Source organism: Chiloscyllium plagiosum, chromosome 13 (genome assembly GCF_004010195.1).
Source record: "Chiloscyllium plagiosum isolate BGI_BamShark_2017 chromosome 13, ASM401019v2, whole genome shotgun sequence".
In the NCBI taxonomy this organism is placed as follows: domain Eukaryota; kingdom Metazoa; phylum Chordata; class Chondrichthyes; order Orectolobiformes; family Hemiscylliidae; genus Chiloscyllium; species Chiloscyllium plagiosum.
This window is the reverse complement of record NC_057722.1, coordinates 64,497,623-64,513,303: the sequence shown is the minus strand read 5'-3', so window position 1 is coordinate 64,513,303 and position 15,681 is coordinate 64,497,623. Positions and strand designations below refer to the sequence as shown.

At 42.2% G+C, this 15,681-nt stretch overlaps 1 protein-coding gene across 3 annotated transcripts in view; it reads right to left on the bottom strand.

The window, feature by feature from the left end:
- sec62 (SEC62 homolog, preprotein translocation factor) overlaps positions 1–15,681 on the bottom strand; it is a 38,464-nt gene that overhangs the window by 2,926 nt on the left and 19,857 nt on the right. For all 3 annotated transcript variants that reach the window (XM_043702639.1, XM_043702638.1, XM_043702640.1), the window contains exons 5-7: positions 5,218–5,313; positions 2,823–2,883; positions 2,548–2,667 (exon numbers count right to left, since the gene is read on the bottom strand). In XM_043702639.1, the coding sequence (XP_043558574.1) occupies positions 2,548–2,667; positions 2,823–2,883; positions 5,218–5,313 (277 nt within the window). The remainder of the gene's footprint in view (positions 1–2,547; positions 2,668–2,822; positions 2,884–5,217; positions 5,314–15,681) is intronic.

Below are 15,681 nucleotides of genomic sequence, written 5' to 3'. Positions count from 1 at the left end.
TAGCTCTTTCAAGGCATGATGAACTAAATGACCTCAATTATGCACTAGAGATAGTGTGATAAACAAGGTGCAGTCTGATCAGAGCACTATACATTGCATGTGATTACAGGAAGATCAGTGGTAACCCACAGAACAATTGTCTGGCTTCTTTTCATCGGCATGAAAAAATCATCTAACTCAATCACTGATAAATAAATATATTTCGAAAAGTGACATTACGAAGTATAACTGCTGCGTCATTTAGAAACATGAAAGTTAACAATTATAGAATTGTTATAGGACAGAAGGAAGCCATTCAATCCGTTGTGTCCATGCCAAGTCTCCACAATAACTACTGACCCAGTCCAAACCCCCTTTATGTTACCTACAGTCCTCCCTAATTTATCTCTTTTTCAAATAAGCCAATAATATTTTTAGAAAAAAAAGAATAATAGCTACGTAAAATGTAGGTAGGGGCCAGCTCTTGTAAATATGGTACAGGTCCAGATGCAACCTGCCTTCTATGAATGGTTATCAAGGCCAAAGTCATAACAAACTGTATGGAGTCTCCAGACTGGTTTCCAAAACATTTTCAACACAAAATTCACACTGGAATTAAATGGAAATTTAAAATCAAGCCTGCCATCCATTTCAAATTTTGCTAGTATCAGTTATTGACTCTCACCTCAGACAAGTGATTAGTGTACATTTGAAAGGGGTGTCTCGCTGTTTAATTGTAAAATAGCATATATGAACAACACAAATTCCAGTCAGAGCACAGATGGATTTGGTAATAAACTTAGTCTGGACTTCCAATGGGATGCAGGCAGAACTGGTGAGATTAGCATTTGAATGTAGTGGCTTGCATAAATCATTTCAGAGGGCAGTTAAGAGGCAGTCACATTGCTTTGGTTGATTAGTGCTAGGCCAGACTAGATATCGACAGAATATTTTCTTCCCTAAAGATTACAAAGATTGTGTTGCTGTGCTACATAACCATGCTGCACTCACTGCATTGATCTGGAAAAATAACTCTGCTTTTGATAGTACATCGCACCTTAACCATTTAATATCTTGATTAAAATTCAGTTTCTGTTAAGAGATCTCATTTGCTTTTTAACTAAAGACTGCAAATGAGAAAATGGATACTTTTGAAAAGGAGAGGTCAAAATGTTGTTTACACCTTGGAGAAACAAGGAAAGCTAACATGATAATGTGAGACCATAGTACATTTTGCAACCACTTTTTGAAACACAGACTCAGAGTGAAATGAACTTGAGGAGTAAGGAATCCTCCAGAAGTTGGCTGTATCAATATCTTTCCACCTTCCCTTGTCAAGTTGCTCTCTCCAGTTTTCTGTTGAAAGAGCAAGCAGACTCAAATCTTGGATGCTGTAAAAGATAATCCTAAAACCTAAGGGAAAAAAAACCAGGATTGTGAAACCAACCCTTCATAGTGTGATGACTTCGACAATAGTGGGGTTTGATTTCCAGCACACTACCCCGATGAGTTGGGACAATTATTCCAGATTATGCACAGTTCTGACAGGTTCTCTTAAGCCTCAAGTTATGGGCCTCCATTGACAACACCTTCCCCTGAGGTCAGCAGTAAAGTGAGAGCTGAAACTAAGATGCCACGCTGGCAGGAATGGGTACAATGAGACAACAGTGCATGAGTGAAATGAAGGAGAAAGTGAGGTCTGCAGATGCTGGAGATCAAAGTTGAAACTTTATTGCTGGAACAGCACAGCAGGTCAGGCAGCATCCAGGGAACAGGAGATTCGACGTTTCGGGCACAGGCCCTTCTTCAGGAGTGAAATGAAGTACTGAGTGGATACTGCCAGATGTCATGGCAGCAAGGAATTGAACAGAACAAGGCATGAAGGCAGCTTGGATTAAGTCCAGTACAATGCCAGGGCAACAAAAGGATAGTGAAGTACATTGACAAATTGCATCCATGTAGTGCTCAATTTATTGAAATAATTCAAGCTGCTTGGATTGCTATCAAACAATATTTGGTGACTGCCACATAAGGAGATAATAATGAAAATAGAAAGCACTGGAAAAACTCAGGGCAAGTCTGGCAGCATCTGTGGAGATACACAATTAATTTTTTAAAAGTTTAATAGGACTTTTTTTGGAACTTGAGGTATTAAGACCGCTTAGCAATGACCAGATCAAAAAAAGTACTTTTAAGGATGAGAGAAATGTTGATATTCCTGTATTTCCAGAGGTCAGTTGGCAGCAGGCACAATCACCAATGGTTCTGTGATTAAGGCCAAGGTAGTCCAATACATTGGAATGGAGGAACAAAGATGTCTTGGAAGGTTGTACAAGATTGTAGAAAGGAAAGTATAGGCACTTTTTTTGGTGGAGGCTGATTATTACCCTAGATCTGGATACAAGTCAGTAATTTTTTTAAAAGGAGATGTAATTAACTTTATCATTCCTTTAATTTTCTTATTTGTTTGACAGTTTTCATTTGGATGCAGTAAAATCTACACATTCTCAATCTTTAAAATGAATCAAACGCAAGATACAAATTCTTCAATCATGAATCGTTACTCACCCACAGCGAGGAGGAGGATACTGGCAACAAAACAGCCTGCTGCAACACTAAGATAGTAAACACCTACTCGCATTTCTGCAGGCCACAGAGGAAACAGTGTAGCGGCTATCACTGCAATGACTGTTAAATGACCAAAAAATGGTTAGTTGCATTGCCTGTTGACAGAAAGATGGGATGGGCGAGGAGGGGGGAAGAGGGACAGACAGAGAAACATGTAGGGAGCATATACAGGATAACACATACAAATTAAATATGTTGGTATTTGAGCAACATACCTAATATTAGTCCCATTGCAAATGTCTTAAAATGAACAGGATCATATATCCACACGTATACCTTAAAGAAAGAAAGAAAGTCAAAGAAAAGGGCAAACTGAAAATTCCTTTTGACAGTAAAGCAACAGATTCCAAAGTCTCTGCATAGGCCTGACAGGACCTACTATGCAGGGAAGTAGAGATGGTGAGAAAACACAGATCACTTTCTTAAAAGCTGCTCATCCATTCTATTCAGAGACAATATCTTTAAAACTTATAAGAGGCACAAAAGATAGAGAACAGATTGGCAACAACCTTTTTTGGAATAACTTACATTTACTGCTGGAAGACTAGAACATATTTTGCATCTCCATTTTCATGTTTGCTTTGCCATATCAGGTACAGCAAGTCTTTGTTTAAGGTTTCCCCCTTTAATGTCAGTAAGTTAATGGGGCTTTATAATCTTGATGAGTGTTGCAATTCATTTTAATACCAAATACATATCTCAATTGTACCTCACTTCTGACTTAGTTTCCTGTTCTCCTCCCGACCTCTTCTCCACTCTGAACTTCAACTTACGGCCTTTCCCCACTTTAAGACAACTGACTTAAGGCCTATTACCACCCTATTTCCCAGTTATGGCATTTTCCTCTGCCCTAATATCGGATTGATGACCTCACTCACATATCATTTCCCAATCCTTGACTCGTATTCAGATGCTGTGGAAATGTGAGAGTTTTGATGGTTCAGATGTGCTGGTGATTTTTACCACCCTGCTCTTCTCTAAAGCCCCGCCTCAAAGCAGGGAGGGAAAACCATTTAAAGAAAAACAGATTGAATGAGTCCCAGCACATCATGAATTTTCACTTCCTCTGTATCACAGCACCATCTCTGGATTGACCCTCGACATTGAATGGGAATACTAACCTCAGAGAGGGAAGTGGCGAGAGTGGCACAGTGGTTAGCACTGCTTTCTCACAGCGCCAGAGACCCGGGTTCAGTTCCCGCCTCAGGCGACTGACTGTGTGGAGTTTGCACATTCTCCCCGTGTCTGCGTGGGTTTCCTCCGGGTGCTCCGGTTTTCTCCCACAGTCTAAAGATGTGCAGGTCAGGTGAACTGGCCATGCTAAATTGCCCGTAGTGTTAGGTAAGGGGTAAATGTAGGGGTATGGGTGGGTTGCGCTTCGGCGGGTCGGTGTGGACTTGTTGGGCCGAAGGGCCTGTTTCCACACTGTAAAGTAATCTAATCTAATCTAACAGGTAGGAAAGGAATAAGCTGCAACTTAGATGTTGGGAGCTAGGAGAGGCCATAACTCGTAGGTGGGAAGTGAAGAAGAGGCCACCACACAGGAGTCAGAGAGTGGGGAGGAGTCATCAAGGGTTGATGATCAGGAATGTCGGCAGCAACTCAGAGGATCATCAATTAGGAGGTTTGGTAAACAGTATCACTGGCAAGGAGGAGATACTGTAAGCAGCAAGTTGCATTTTTCTTGCACATTTTTAAATTGGTAAATTAAGTAGCTTTTAAAATAAAATGAATGTAGGAATCTAACAAATGTAAAATATTTTCATTTGGAGAGTACAGTTTTTTTTTCATTCATCCATGGGATGCAGGCTTTGCTGGTTAGACCAGCATTTATTGCCCATCCCTAATCGCCCTGGAAAAGTGATACAAACCGTCTCTTGAACCACTCTAATTCTTGAAGCGTAGGAACACGAACACTACATTTTGGGGTTCTAGAATATTGACCAAATGACAGTGATGCCATGTTGATGTGGATCCAAGGCAAGATGGTGTAGAACTTGAAAGAGGGGGCTTGCTGAGGGACAGGATATTTCTTTTGACATGTAGCAAGCATGAAAGAACACACCAGCAGACAGGTGACAAGTTCAGTGGAGAGAATTGTCTGCTGATTCATGTTGGTAGGGAGAACATAGAGACACAATACAAGATAAAGGGCACAGTTCACATGGTGCAGAAGGAGGGGAACTTTGAATATATCTATGCATATGTTAAGAAAGATTGACAGAAGTTAATAAAGCATCCAAAAACCTAGGTTACATTAACAGGGACAGAACACAATTGCAATGAGTTTATATTGAACTTATAAATGTCATTCAACAGTCACCCAAGGCTGGAATCAAACCCGGGTTCCTGGCACTGAGGCAGCAGGGCTAAGCACTGAGCTTCCATGCTACCCTTTAGGTGACAATGCTGGAGCATGGATTGCTTCACTACTACAAATGAATAAGGCAGAGATGACTGCAACTTTTAAAGATGGGTGTATAAAAGCACAGAAGTACAGGAGATAGTACAGGAGTAGAAATAGTTTTGTGCTGTGCTAACAAGAAGCTGTCAGATAGGATTAACCAAACAGTCATTCTCCAGGCCAAAAGCTCAATGGAGTTTCTTTACCTCATTTCCATCAAGGAAAAGCTGATCATTGTGTGGTTCCAACTTAAATTTTCTTTTTGTCTCTTTCTTTTTCTTTGGTGTTCCTGGAGCTTCATCCTGTCAAAACAATCAGAAAGGAAGCTATTGACAGATAAAGATCAAGTGAGAATATCCTATGACTTTGGTATTCAAAGCATAACAAAATTTTCAGCATTGAACTACGTCAAAAAGTCTATGTTCACAAGCTTCCTTTGTTCAGGTCAAGCAATGACCACTACACTACCGATATCCACTACTAGAGTCGCAGTTTAAACCCACTTTACATTATGGAGAGACACAAACAATGCAACACATAACTGAGGAGTATCCTCTTTACAGAGGAAGAAGGTGACTAACTGTCTTAAGAACCTAAGAACAAGCAGGACTAGGCAACTCAGTGTTTTGATCCTGCTATGATAATTATCACAATCATGGATAATCTAATCCCATGCTAAACCCCACCCTTCTTGTTCATTGCTCATAACCGTCCAACACCTCACTAAAATCTGTCTATCTCCCCAACTTTCTTCATGGCTCTGGTATCCACCACACTCTGGGGTAGTGAATTCCACAGATTCACAACCTTTTGAAAGAAGCAATTTTTCCTCATCTCTGTTTTACATCTATCTTCTGAACCGGAGTGTATGGGTCCCTTTGCAGTGGTCAGGATGTGGGGCAGAACATAAACCGAGATAGAAAAGTTATGTATGAAAGGCACTACTACAATTATTATGGAGGGACTTCAATATGCAGCTGAACTGGGAAAATTCAGCTGGTAGCTGATCACAACAAAAGGGATTATTCAATGTCTACAAGATGGTTTTTTTTTTGGAGCAGCGTGTGGTACAGCCCACTAGGGAACAGGCAGTTCTAGATTTGGTAAACATGTGGTGAGGCAGGCTTGATTAGACAGCTTAAGGTAAAGGACCCAGAGGGGGCAGAAACCACAATATAATAGAACTGACCCTGCAGTTTGGAGGGGGAGAAGTTGGAATCAGATGTAATAGTATTACAGTTGAGTAAAAGTAACTGCAAAGACATGAAAAGGAGCTGACTAGAGTTGATCAAAAGGGGAACTGAGCAGGGAAAATGAAGCAGCATTGGCAGGAGTTTCTAGGGGCATTCAAGAGGCACAGTAGAGATTCATCTCAAGGAAGAACCACCAGACGAAAGGGAGGATGAGGCAACCATAGCTGACAAGGGAAGTCAGGGACTTTATAAAAGCAGAAGAAAAAACCTTACAATGACGGGAAGATTAGTGGGAAGCCAGAGGATTGGAAAGCCTTCAAAAGCCAGAGAATAACTACAGCAGTGGTAAAGGGGAATATGAATAAAAATGTGGGTAAATTAACTAGCAATATAAAAGATTGTAAGATTTATAAAAAGAGAGGCTAGAGGGAACACTGGTCCACTAGAAATTAAGGCTGGAGAAGTAGTAATGAGGAACAAAGAAATTGTGGAAGAACTGCATCTGTCTTTACAGTGGAAGACAACTGTAGCATATCAGAACTTGAAGAGAGTTGGGGGACAGAGATGAGTGTCGGCCACCACTAAGAAGGTGCTGGGAAGCTGAAAGTTCTAAAGGTGGATAAATTACCATACTGGATGACTACACCCCAAGGTTTTGATGAAGATATTGGAGGCATTGGTGGTGATCTTGCAGGAATCATTGGAGTAAAGGAGAGTCCCAGAACACTGGAAAATGGATAAGGTAATAACACACCTGTTAAGGGAAAGAAATCACAGGCCAGTTAGCCTGACCTCAGTCATTTGTAAGATTTGAGAGTCCATTGTTAAGGATGAGATTGCATAATACTTTGAGGTGGCAGGGTGGCTCATAGCGTGAGGGACCTGGGTTCGATTCCAGCCTCAGATGACTGTGTGGAGTTTGCATGTTCAGATGAGGCGATGGATAGTTACAGAGTAGCTAGGAAGGATTTAAAGAGAGTTAAGAACAGCAAGGAGGGGACCTGAACAGTCTTTAGCAGGTAGAATAAAGGAGAACCCTAAAGCTTTCAATAGATATGTGAGAAATAAAAGGATGACTAGGGTAGGAATAGGGCCTGTCAAAGACAGAAATGGGAAGTTGTGTATGGACCCTGTGGAGTTCGGAGAGGTGCTAAACAAACATTTCTCAGGAAAAGGAGAATATTGGAGAGGAAAAAACTGAGGTACAGGCTATTAGACTTGAAAGGATTGAGATTAGTCAGGAGGAAGTGTTATCAATTCGAGAAGGTGTGAAAGTAGGTAAGACCCCTGGGCCAGATGGGATTTTTTTGAGAATTCTCTGGGAAGCTAGGGACGAGATGGCAGAGCCTTTGGCCTTGATCTCTGAGTTGTCATTGTCTACAGGTTTAATACCAGAGGACTGGACGTTTGCAATGGTTGTGCCCTTGTTCAAGGAGGGCAGTAGAGACGACCCAGGTCATTATAGACCAATGAGCCTTATGTTTGTTGTACAAAAAGTTTTGGAAAGGATTATAAAAGATAGGATTTATAATCATCTAGCAAGCAACAATTTGATTGGAAATAGTCAACATGGATTCATGAAGGGCAGGTTGTATCTCACAAACCGCATTGAGTTTTTTGAGAAGGTGACCAAGCATGTGGATGAGGGTAGGGCAATTGACGTGGTATACATGGACTTCTGTGAAGCCTTTGATAAGGTTCCACATGGTAGGCTATTGGAAAAAACGCGGAGGCATGGGATTGAAGGTGATTTAGCAGTTTGGATTAGAAACTGCCTTTCTTTAAGAAGGCAATGAGTGGTGGTTGATGGAAAATATTCCGCTTGGAGCCCGGTTACTAGTGGTGTGCCACAAGGATCTGTTTTGGAACCACTGCGGTTTGTCATTTTTATAAACGACTTGGACACAGGCATAGGTGGATGGGTTAGTAAGTTTGCAGATGATATTAAAGTCGGTGGAATGGTGGACAGTGTGAAAGAATGTTGCAGGGGGACATGGATAAACTGCATAATTGGGCTGAAAGGTGGCAAATTGGGTTCAATGCAGATAAATGTGAGATGATGCACTTTGGGGAGATTAACAGGAAGTCAGAGTACTGGGTCGATGGAAAGATTGTTGGTGGTGTGGATGTGCAGAGGGATCTTGGTGTCCATGTACATAGATCCCTGAAAGTTGCCATCCAGGTTGATAGTGCTGTTAAGTCGGCGGACAGTGTGTTCGGTTTTATTGGTAGAGGGATTGAGTTCCAGAGCCGTGATGTCATGCTGCAACTATACAAAACACTAGTGCGGCATCACTTGGCATATTGTGTGCAGTTCTGGTTGCCCCATTACAGGAAGGATGTGGAAGCATTGGAAACGGTGAAGAGGAATTTTACCAGGATGTTGTCTGGTCTGGAGGAAAGGCTGAGGGAATGGGTCTGTTTTTACTGGAGAGAAGGCGGCTAAGAGGGGATTTGATAGAGACTTACAAGATGATCAGAGGATTAGATAGGGTGGAGAGTGAGTGTCTTTTTTGTAGGAAGATGATGTCAGCTTGTACGAGGGGGCATAGCTGCAAATTGAGGGGTGATAGATTTAAGACAGATGTCAGAGGCAGGTTCTTTACTCAGAGCGTGGTAAGGGTGTGGAATGCCCTACCTGCCAATGTAGTTACCTCAGCCTCATTTGGGGCATTTATACAGTCCTTGGATAAGTATATGGATGATGTTCACAGGTCAGCAAAATATCAAGGGCTGAAGGGCCTGTTCTGCGCTGGATTATTCTAGTTTCTACACACAGTCTGCATGAGTTTCCCCTAGCCGCTCTGGTTTCGTCCCACAATCCAAAGATGTGCAGGTTAGGTAAACTGGCCATGCTAAATTGGCCAGAGTGTTCAGGGATGTGTAGATTAAGTGCATTAGCCAGGGGTAAATATAGGAAAATAGAGTATGGGAATGGGTCTGGGTGGGTTACTTTTCAGAAGGTTGGTGTGGACTTGTTGGGCCAAAGGGCCTGTTTTCACACTATAGATATTCAATGAAAGTGCCTTGTAAAATAGGGCCAAGTCAGCATGACATCGTCAGGCATGATCATGCCTGACAAATCCATTAGAATTCTTTGTGGAGGTGATGAGCAAGTGGACATGATCTATTTGGATTCCCAGATGGCCTTTGTCAAGATGCCACGCAGGAGGCTGCTAAGAAAGACAAGAGCGCATGGTGTTAGGGGCAAGGTACAGACACGGTTAGAGGATTAGCTAATTGTCAGAAGACAGTAAGGTCTTTTCCAGAATGGTAGCCAGTAACTAGTGGAGTTCCACAGGAGTCAGTATTGGGCCCACAACTATTTATGCTCTACATTAATGATCTGAATGAAGGAACTAGGGGCATTGTTCCTAAGTTTGTAGATGACACAATGACAGGTGGAGAGATATGACACACTGAGGAAACAGTGAGGCCATAGAAGTACTTGGACAGGCAAGGAGAATGGGCAAAGAAGGGCAGATGGAATACAATGTGGGAAAGTATGACGTTATGCACTTTTCGAGGAAGAACAGAAGAACAGACTATTTTCTAAATGGAGAAAGGTTCCAGAAATCTGAAGCACAAAGGGATTTAGGAATCTTAGTTAGGATTCTCTAAAGGTTAACATGCAGATTCAGTTGGCAGTTCAGAAGCCAAATGCAATGTTAGTATTAATTTTGATTAGGCTAAAACACAACAGCAGGGATGAACTGCTCAGGCTGTATAAGGCTATGGTCAGACCACATTTGCAATACTATGAGCAGCTTTGTGTCTTGTATCCAAGGATGGATGTGCTGACATTGGAGGGGGTCCACAGGAGGTTTGCAAGAATAATCTCAGAGATGAAGGGTTTGTCATGGGGAGCAATTGAGGACTCTGTTGGTAGCTGATGTGGTTTAGAAGGCTGAGCAGATGAGGGGGGATCTCATTGAAACTTACAGAATATTGAGAGGCCTGGATTGAGTGGATGTAGAGAAAACGTTTCCACTCGGAGAGACTTGGATCCAAGAGCACAGCCTCATAGTGAAGGGACTACAGAACTGAGACGAGAAGGAATTTCCACAGGCAAAGGTGCTGAATCCATGAAACTCATTGTTGCAGGGAGCTATGGAGGCCACGTCACTGAGTCTCTTCAAGAGTGAGATAGATTAGTTCTTGATTATTAAGGTGATCAAGGGTTACGGGGAGAAGGCAGAGAATGGGGGTTGAGAAACACCATGATCAAATGGAAGAACAGACTTGACAGGCCAAATGGCCTAATTCTACTTCTATGTCACTCAGTCACAAATTTACAACCTGCTGTCAAAGGTGGCTCATAAGGCTGCTGCAGTGCATCTCTCGATGTTACACACTGCAGCGTTGTGAAAAGGTGGAGGAAGAAGTGAATGCTTAAAGATGGAGGATAAGGTACCAGTTAAATGAGCTGCTTTACCCTGAACATGATGCAGCATTTTGTAACCATGTATTTGGAGAGCTGGTCCAGTTATGTTTCTGGTCAATAATAACCCCAAGATGTTGGTGGTGGTGAATAGTGATGATGGGACTGGACAGGCTAAATGCAGGAAGAATGTTCCCGATGTTGGGGAAATTCAAAACTCGGGGTTACAAGTTTGTGAAAAGATTTGTAGCTTGGGTGCTCATTGTTGTGGTTCTGTTCGCCGAGCTGGGAATTTGTGTTGCAGACGTTTCGTCCCTGTCTAGGTGACATCCTCAGTGCTTGGGAGCCTCCTGTGAAGCTTCAGTCCTTAACTTCCCTCGTCAGCCATGGCCGTTCCTGCCTCCCCTTAGGATCTTTCTTGCTCTTTAGAATGAACTGATCCTGCACCTTCTGCATTTTATCCGAAATACCTGCCATTGTTGTTCAACTGCCATCTCTGCTAGGGTGTTAAACCATTGAACTTTGGCCAGCTCCTCCCTCATAGCTCCATAGTTCCCTTTGTTCAACTGCAATACTTCCGATTCTCCCTTCTCCCTCTCAAATTGCAGATTAAAATTTATCATATTATAGTCACTACCTCCTCATGGCTCCTTTACTTCAAGGACCCTATCAAATCCAGTTCATTGCACAGATCCAGAATTGTCACCTCCCTGGTAGGCTCCAGTACAAGCTGTTCTAAAAATCTATCTCGGAAGCAGTCACGCCACCCCCTCTGTCTGTCAGTCTGTCTTTTCAATAGCATGTATAGCCTTTAATATTCATTTCCCAGGCCCTGTTCACTTGAAGCCACATCTCAGTTATCCCCACAACATCGTACTTGCCAATTTCCAACTGAGCCTCAAGCTCATCCACCTTATTTCTTATGCTTCATGCATTCATGTGATATTTTCAATTGGTTACTCCCCTCACCTTTCCTATCAATCCCTATTTCACTTGACCATACTGTATGATCCCTTCTTGAGTTTTCTGTTCCGTTGATTCTGTTGTCTTTAACTTCTCTCATTCTCACTTTCCCTTTAATTTCCTTCTTGAATTTCCAATTTATCCCCTCCCCTACTTAGTTTAAACACACCTGTGTTGCAGTGGCAAACCTGCCTGCCAGAATGCTGGTCCTCACCTATTAAGGTGAGACCTGTCCCTCTTGTATAATTTATCCTTAACACAAAACATACCCCAATGATCCAAGAATTTAAATCCTTGCTTCCTGCACCAGTTCCTCAGCCACACATTCAAGTCCATTATCGCCCTGTTCCTGCCCTCTCCAGCCCAAGGAACTGGAAGCAAACTGGAGATAACCACCCTGGAAGTCCTGATTTTCAGCCTTCTTTCGAGTTCTCTGAAGTCCCGCTGTAGAATGTCCCTCCTCTTCTTCCCAATGTCATTTGTGCCAATATGCACCACCACCACCTCTGGCTCTTTACCTTCGCTCTTGAGGATTCCCTGCACTCTGTTGGTGACGCCCTGGATCCTGGCACCAGGAAGGCAACACACCATCCTCAAATCCAGCCTGTTGGCGCAGAAACCCCCTTCAGTCCCTCTCACTATGGACTCCCCTATTACCATGGCTCCGCATGATGTCTGACTCCTCGGCTCTGCCTCCATGCCAATTTTCCATTGGCCGACCTGTCCGTCTCTCGGACTGGCAGTGCTGTCTGTCTCGACAGTTTCCAAGAGAGTCAACCTGTTCACAAGAGGTACTTCCCCTGGGGTCTCTTGTACTTGAATTATCTCTTCCTTCCTCATCGTCATCTCCCTTTTCACCTCTGGTATGCTTGGTGTAATGACCTTGCTGAAGGTCCTGTCCAGAAAGTTCTCGTTCTCTTGGATGAGCCTGAGGTCATCTAGTTTTTTCTTCAGTGCTGCAACATGCTCCTTCAGAAGCTGAATGTGTACACACTTTCCATAGCTATAGGAGCCAGAGACACCACCAGTGTCCCTGACTTCTCACATCATGCACGCAGCACACCGAATCAGCCTGACAGCCATGTCTTCACTCTCTTCACTCTGTGGCGTAAGCCAAAGACTCGCACTTTCCTCACCAGGCACTTTCCTTGACCTTTTTGTTTTTGCTGAGAGTCTGTGGACTCTTAATTAAGTTAGAGGAGGATAGTGGGAGGGAGGCCCTGCTGTGTAGGACCTGGGGCCTAGCACACACCAACCTTCCCAACAGCCTCTGTGCTCAGACCTTACTTCCGCTGCTCTCTGCTGCAAAAAAGACCACTGGCTTCGAGATAAGTACTTAAATAGCACTCACTAACCTTCCCAACAGTCAGGCTTGAGATGAGAAGTGGCAAGTACCATTTGCACCAAACAAATGTCAGGCAATAAACATCTCCAATAAGAGACAATCTAACCATAACACCTCGGCATACAGTTGTGTTATAACTGAATATCCATATCAACATAAGGTTACAACTGACCAGAAATTGAACTCAAACAATCATTAAATGTGCTGTCCAACTAGGAGTATTGCATCAAAGTCTGTCCACTACCTACAAGGCACAAGTCAGGAGTGTGAAGTACAACTACCTACTTGCCTGGACGAGTGCAGCTCCAACAACACTCAAGCAAATCTGGGACAAAGCAGCTCACTTGATTGGCACCACATCCACAAACATCCATCGATGTTCTGTAATAGAAGTGTATACCATCTACAAGATGTTCTACAGAAATTTACCAAGATTCTCAGACAACACCTTCCAAACCCATGAGACTACCATCAAGCAGGAGAAGGGCAACAGATATATGGGAACACCACAACCTGCAAGTTTCCCTCCAAACCATTCACAATCCTGACTTGAAAACATACTGCCGTTCCTTCAGTGTCATATCAATGTATCAAAATCTTGGAATTCCGTCCCGAAGCATATTGTGGATCTACTTACAGCACACGGACTGCTGCAGTTCAATGAGGCAGCTCACCATCAGCTTTCCAGGGACAACTAGGAAAGGGCTGAACAAACAACTCCCTAATTAATCAAAATCCGCTTGCAATCCTAGATAACCTTCTTCACTGTCCACTATACTACCAATTTTGGTGTCATCTCCAAACTTACTAACCACGTCTTCAATATTGTCATCTAAATTATTCATATAAATGACAAACAAAAGTGAACCCAGCACCAATCCCTGTGGAACACCGCTGGTAACAGGCCTCCAGGCTGAAAAACACCTACCACCATCATGCTGTTTCCTGCTGTTAAGCCAATGTTGTACCCAATTGGCAAGCTCACCTTAAACTTTACTAATTAGTCGACCGTGTGAAACTTTGTCAAAGGCTTTAGTCCAAGTAAACAATGCCTGCCACTCTGCCCACATCAATTTTTTAGGTTACTTCCTCAAAAAACTCAAATCGAGTTTGTGAGACATGATTTTTTTCACTCACACATAACGTTGCTGACTATCCCTAATCATTCCTTGTCTTTCCAAGTGTATATAAATCCTATCTTTCAGACTCACCGCCAACAACCTACCCACCACTAAAGTCAGGCTCACAGGTCAATAGTTCCCAAGCTTCTCCTTACATCCTTTCTTAACCAAAGGCACAACATTAGCCACTCTCCGGTTATCTGAAACCTCACCCGAAGTTGTAGATGATACCAATGTTTCTGTAAGGGGCTCCAGAATTTTCTCCCCAACTTCCCACAACGCCCTCAGATACACTAGATCAGGTCCCAGAGATTTATCCACCTTTGTATTTTCTAAGACCTCCAGCATTACTACCTCTGTAATGTGTACTGTTTTCAAAACATCAATATTAATATATGAATTCTCTAGCCTCCATTTGTTTTCCGACAGTAAAAACTGATATAAAATATTCATTTAATGTCTCTTCCATCTCCTGAGGTTCAACACAAAGATTACCTCTTTGACCTTTAAGAGGTCATACTCTCCCCTCTCTCTCTCTCGTTGTTCTCCAGCTCTGAATATACTTGTAGAAATGCTCTGGAACTTCCTCAACCTTTTCTGCCAAGATATTTCATATCCCCTCTTTGCCTTCCTGATCGCCCTCTTAAGAATGCCCCTAAAGTCTTTATACTGGTCAACAGATTCATTTGAACCAAGTTATCTATATCTAATATATGATATTTTTTATTCTTGACTAGAACCTCAATATCATTATTCATCCATTGTTCCCCTATCGTACCAGCTTTACCTTTCACTCTGCTCGGAACATAGTGATTCTGAATTCTCATTATCACACTTCTTAAATTTAATTTAGTTAAGTTAAACATAATTACAATATCCTATCAAAAATCAAAGGTGAGACAGAGATGACCCATTAAGATCCAGAGCTGAAACTAACACAGAAAATGCTAAAGAAATTCAGTAGGTCTTGCAGTATTGGTGCAGAGGGAAACAGTTCATGTTTTCAGCCTGATATGACTCTTTAGTAATGCCTTGAATATGTTAAACTTGCAGTGTCCCCATTTTTAAAATTGTTTTATAAGTTTAAGCTTCTAAATTTTATAATACTAATGCTATATTACTTTCATTCCAATAACATTTCAGTTTCTTAAAACAGCAAATAGTATCTATTATTTGCTGTGGATTTTGATGCCTTTTTGTGATTAAAATAGAGGTTTTCTGCTGGCAAAATGGAGGCTCTCCTGCAGCTTGGATGGATTATTCCCCTTCCTTCCAGGTAGGTTTATGCTCTCTCATCTTTCATGGCCTAATACTCAAAACAAGTCTCTGTTCCCAATTTTTAAATAATGTTATGGCTGTGGTCTTAATAAATCTTTCTTTCAAATCTGTTTATTTCTTTCCTGATTTTGTCAAAATCCTGAAATTCTTCCAACTTTCTCACAAGTCTTCTAAATTTCAAGTTGCTCTTTTATTAACTTAAAATCTGATATTCTTGTAGTTGCAGTCTTGACACATACATTTTCTGCTTTTTACTTCACTGTAACAGAGAGAAAGTGAGGGCTGCAGATGCTGGAGATCAGAGCTGAAAATGTGTTGCTGGAAAAGCGCAGCAGGTCAGGCAGCATCCAAGGAACAGGAGAATCGACGTTTCGGGCATAAGCCCTTCT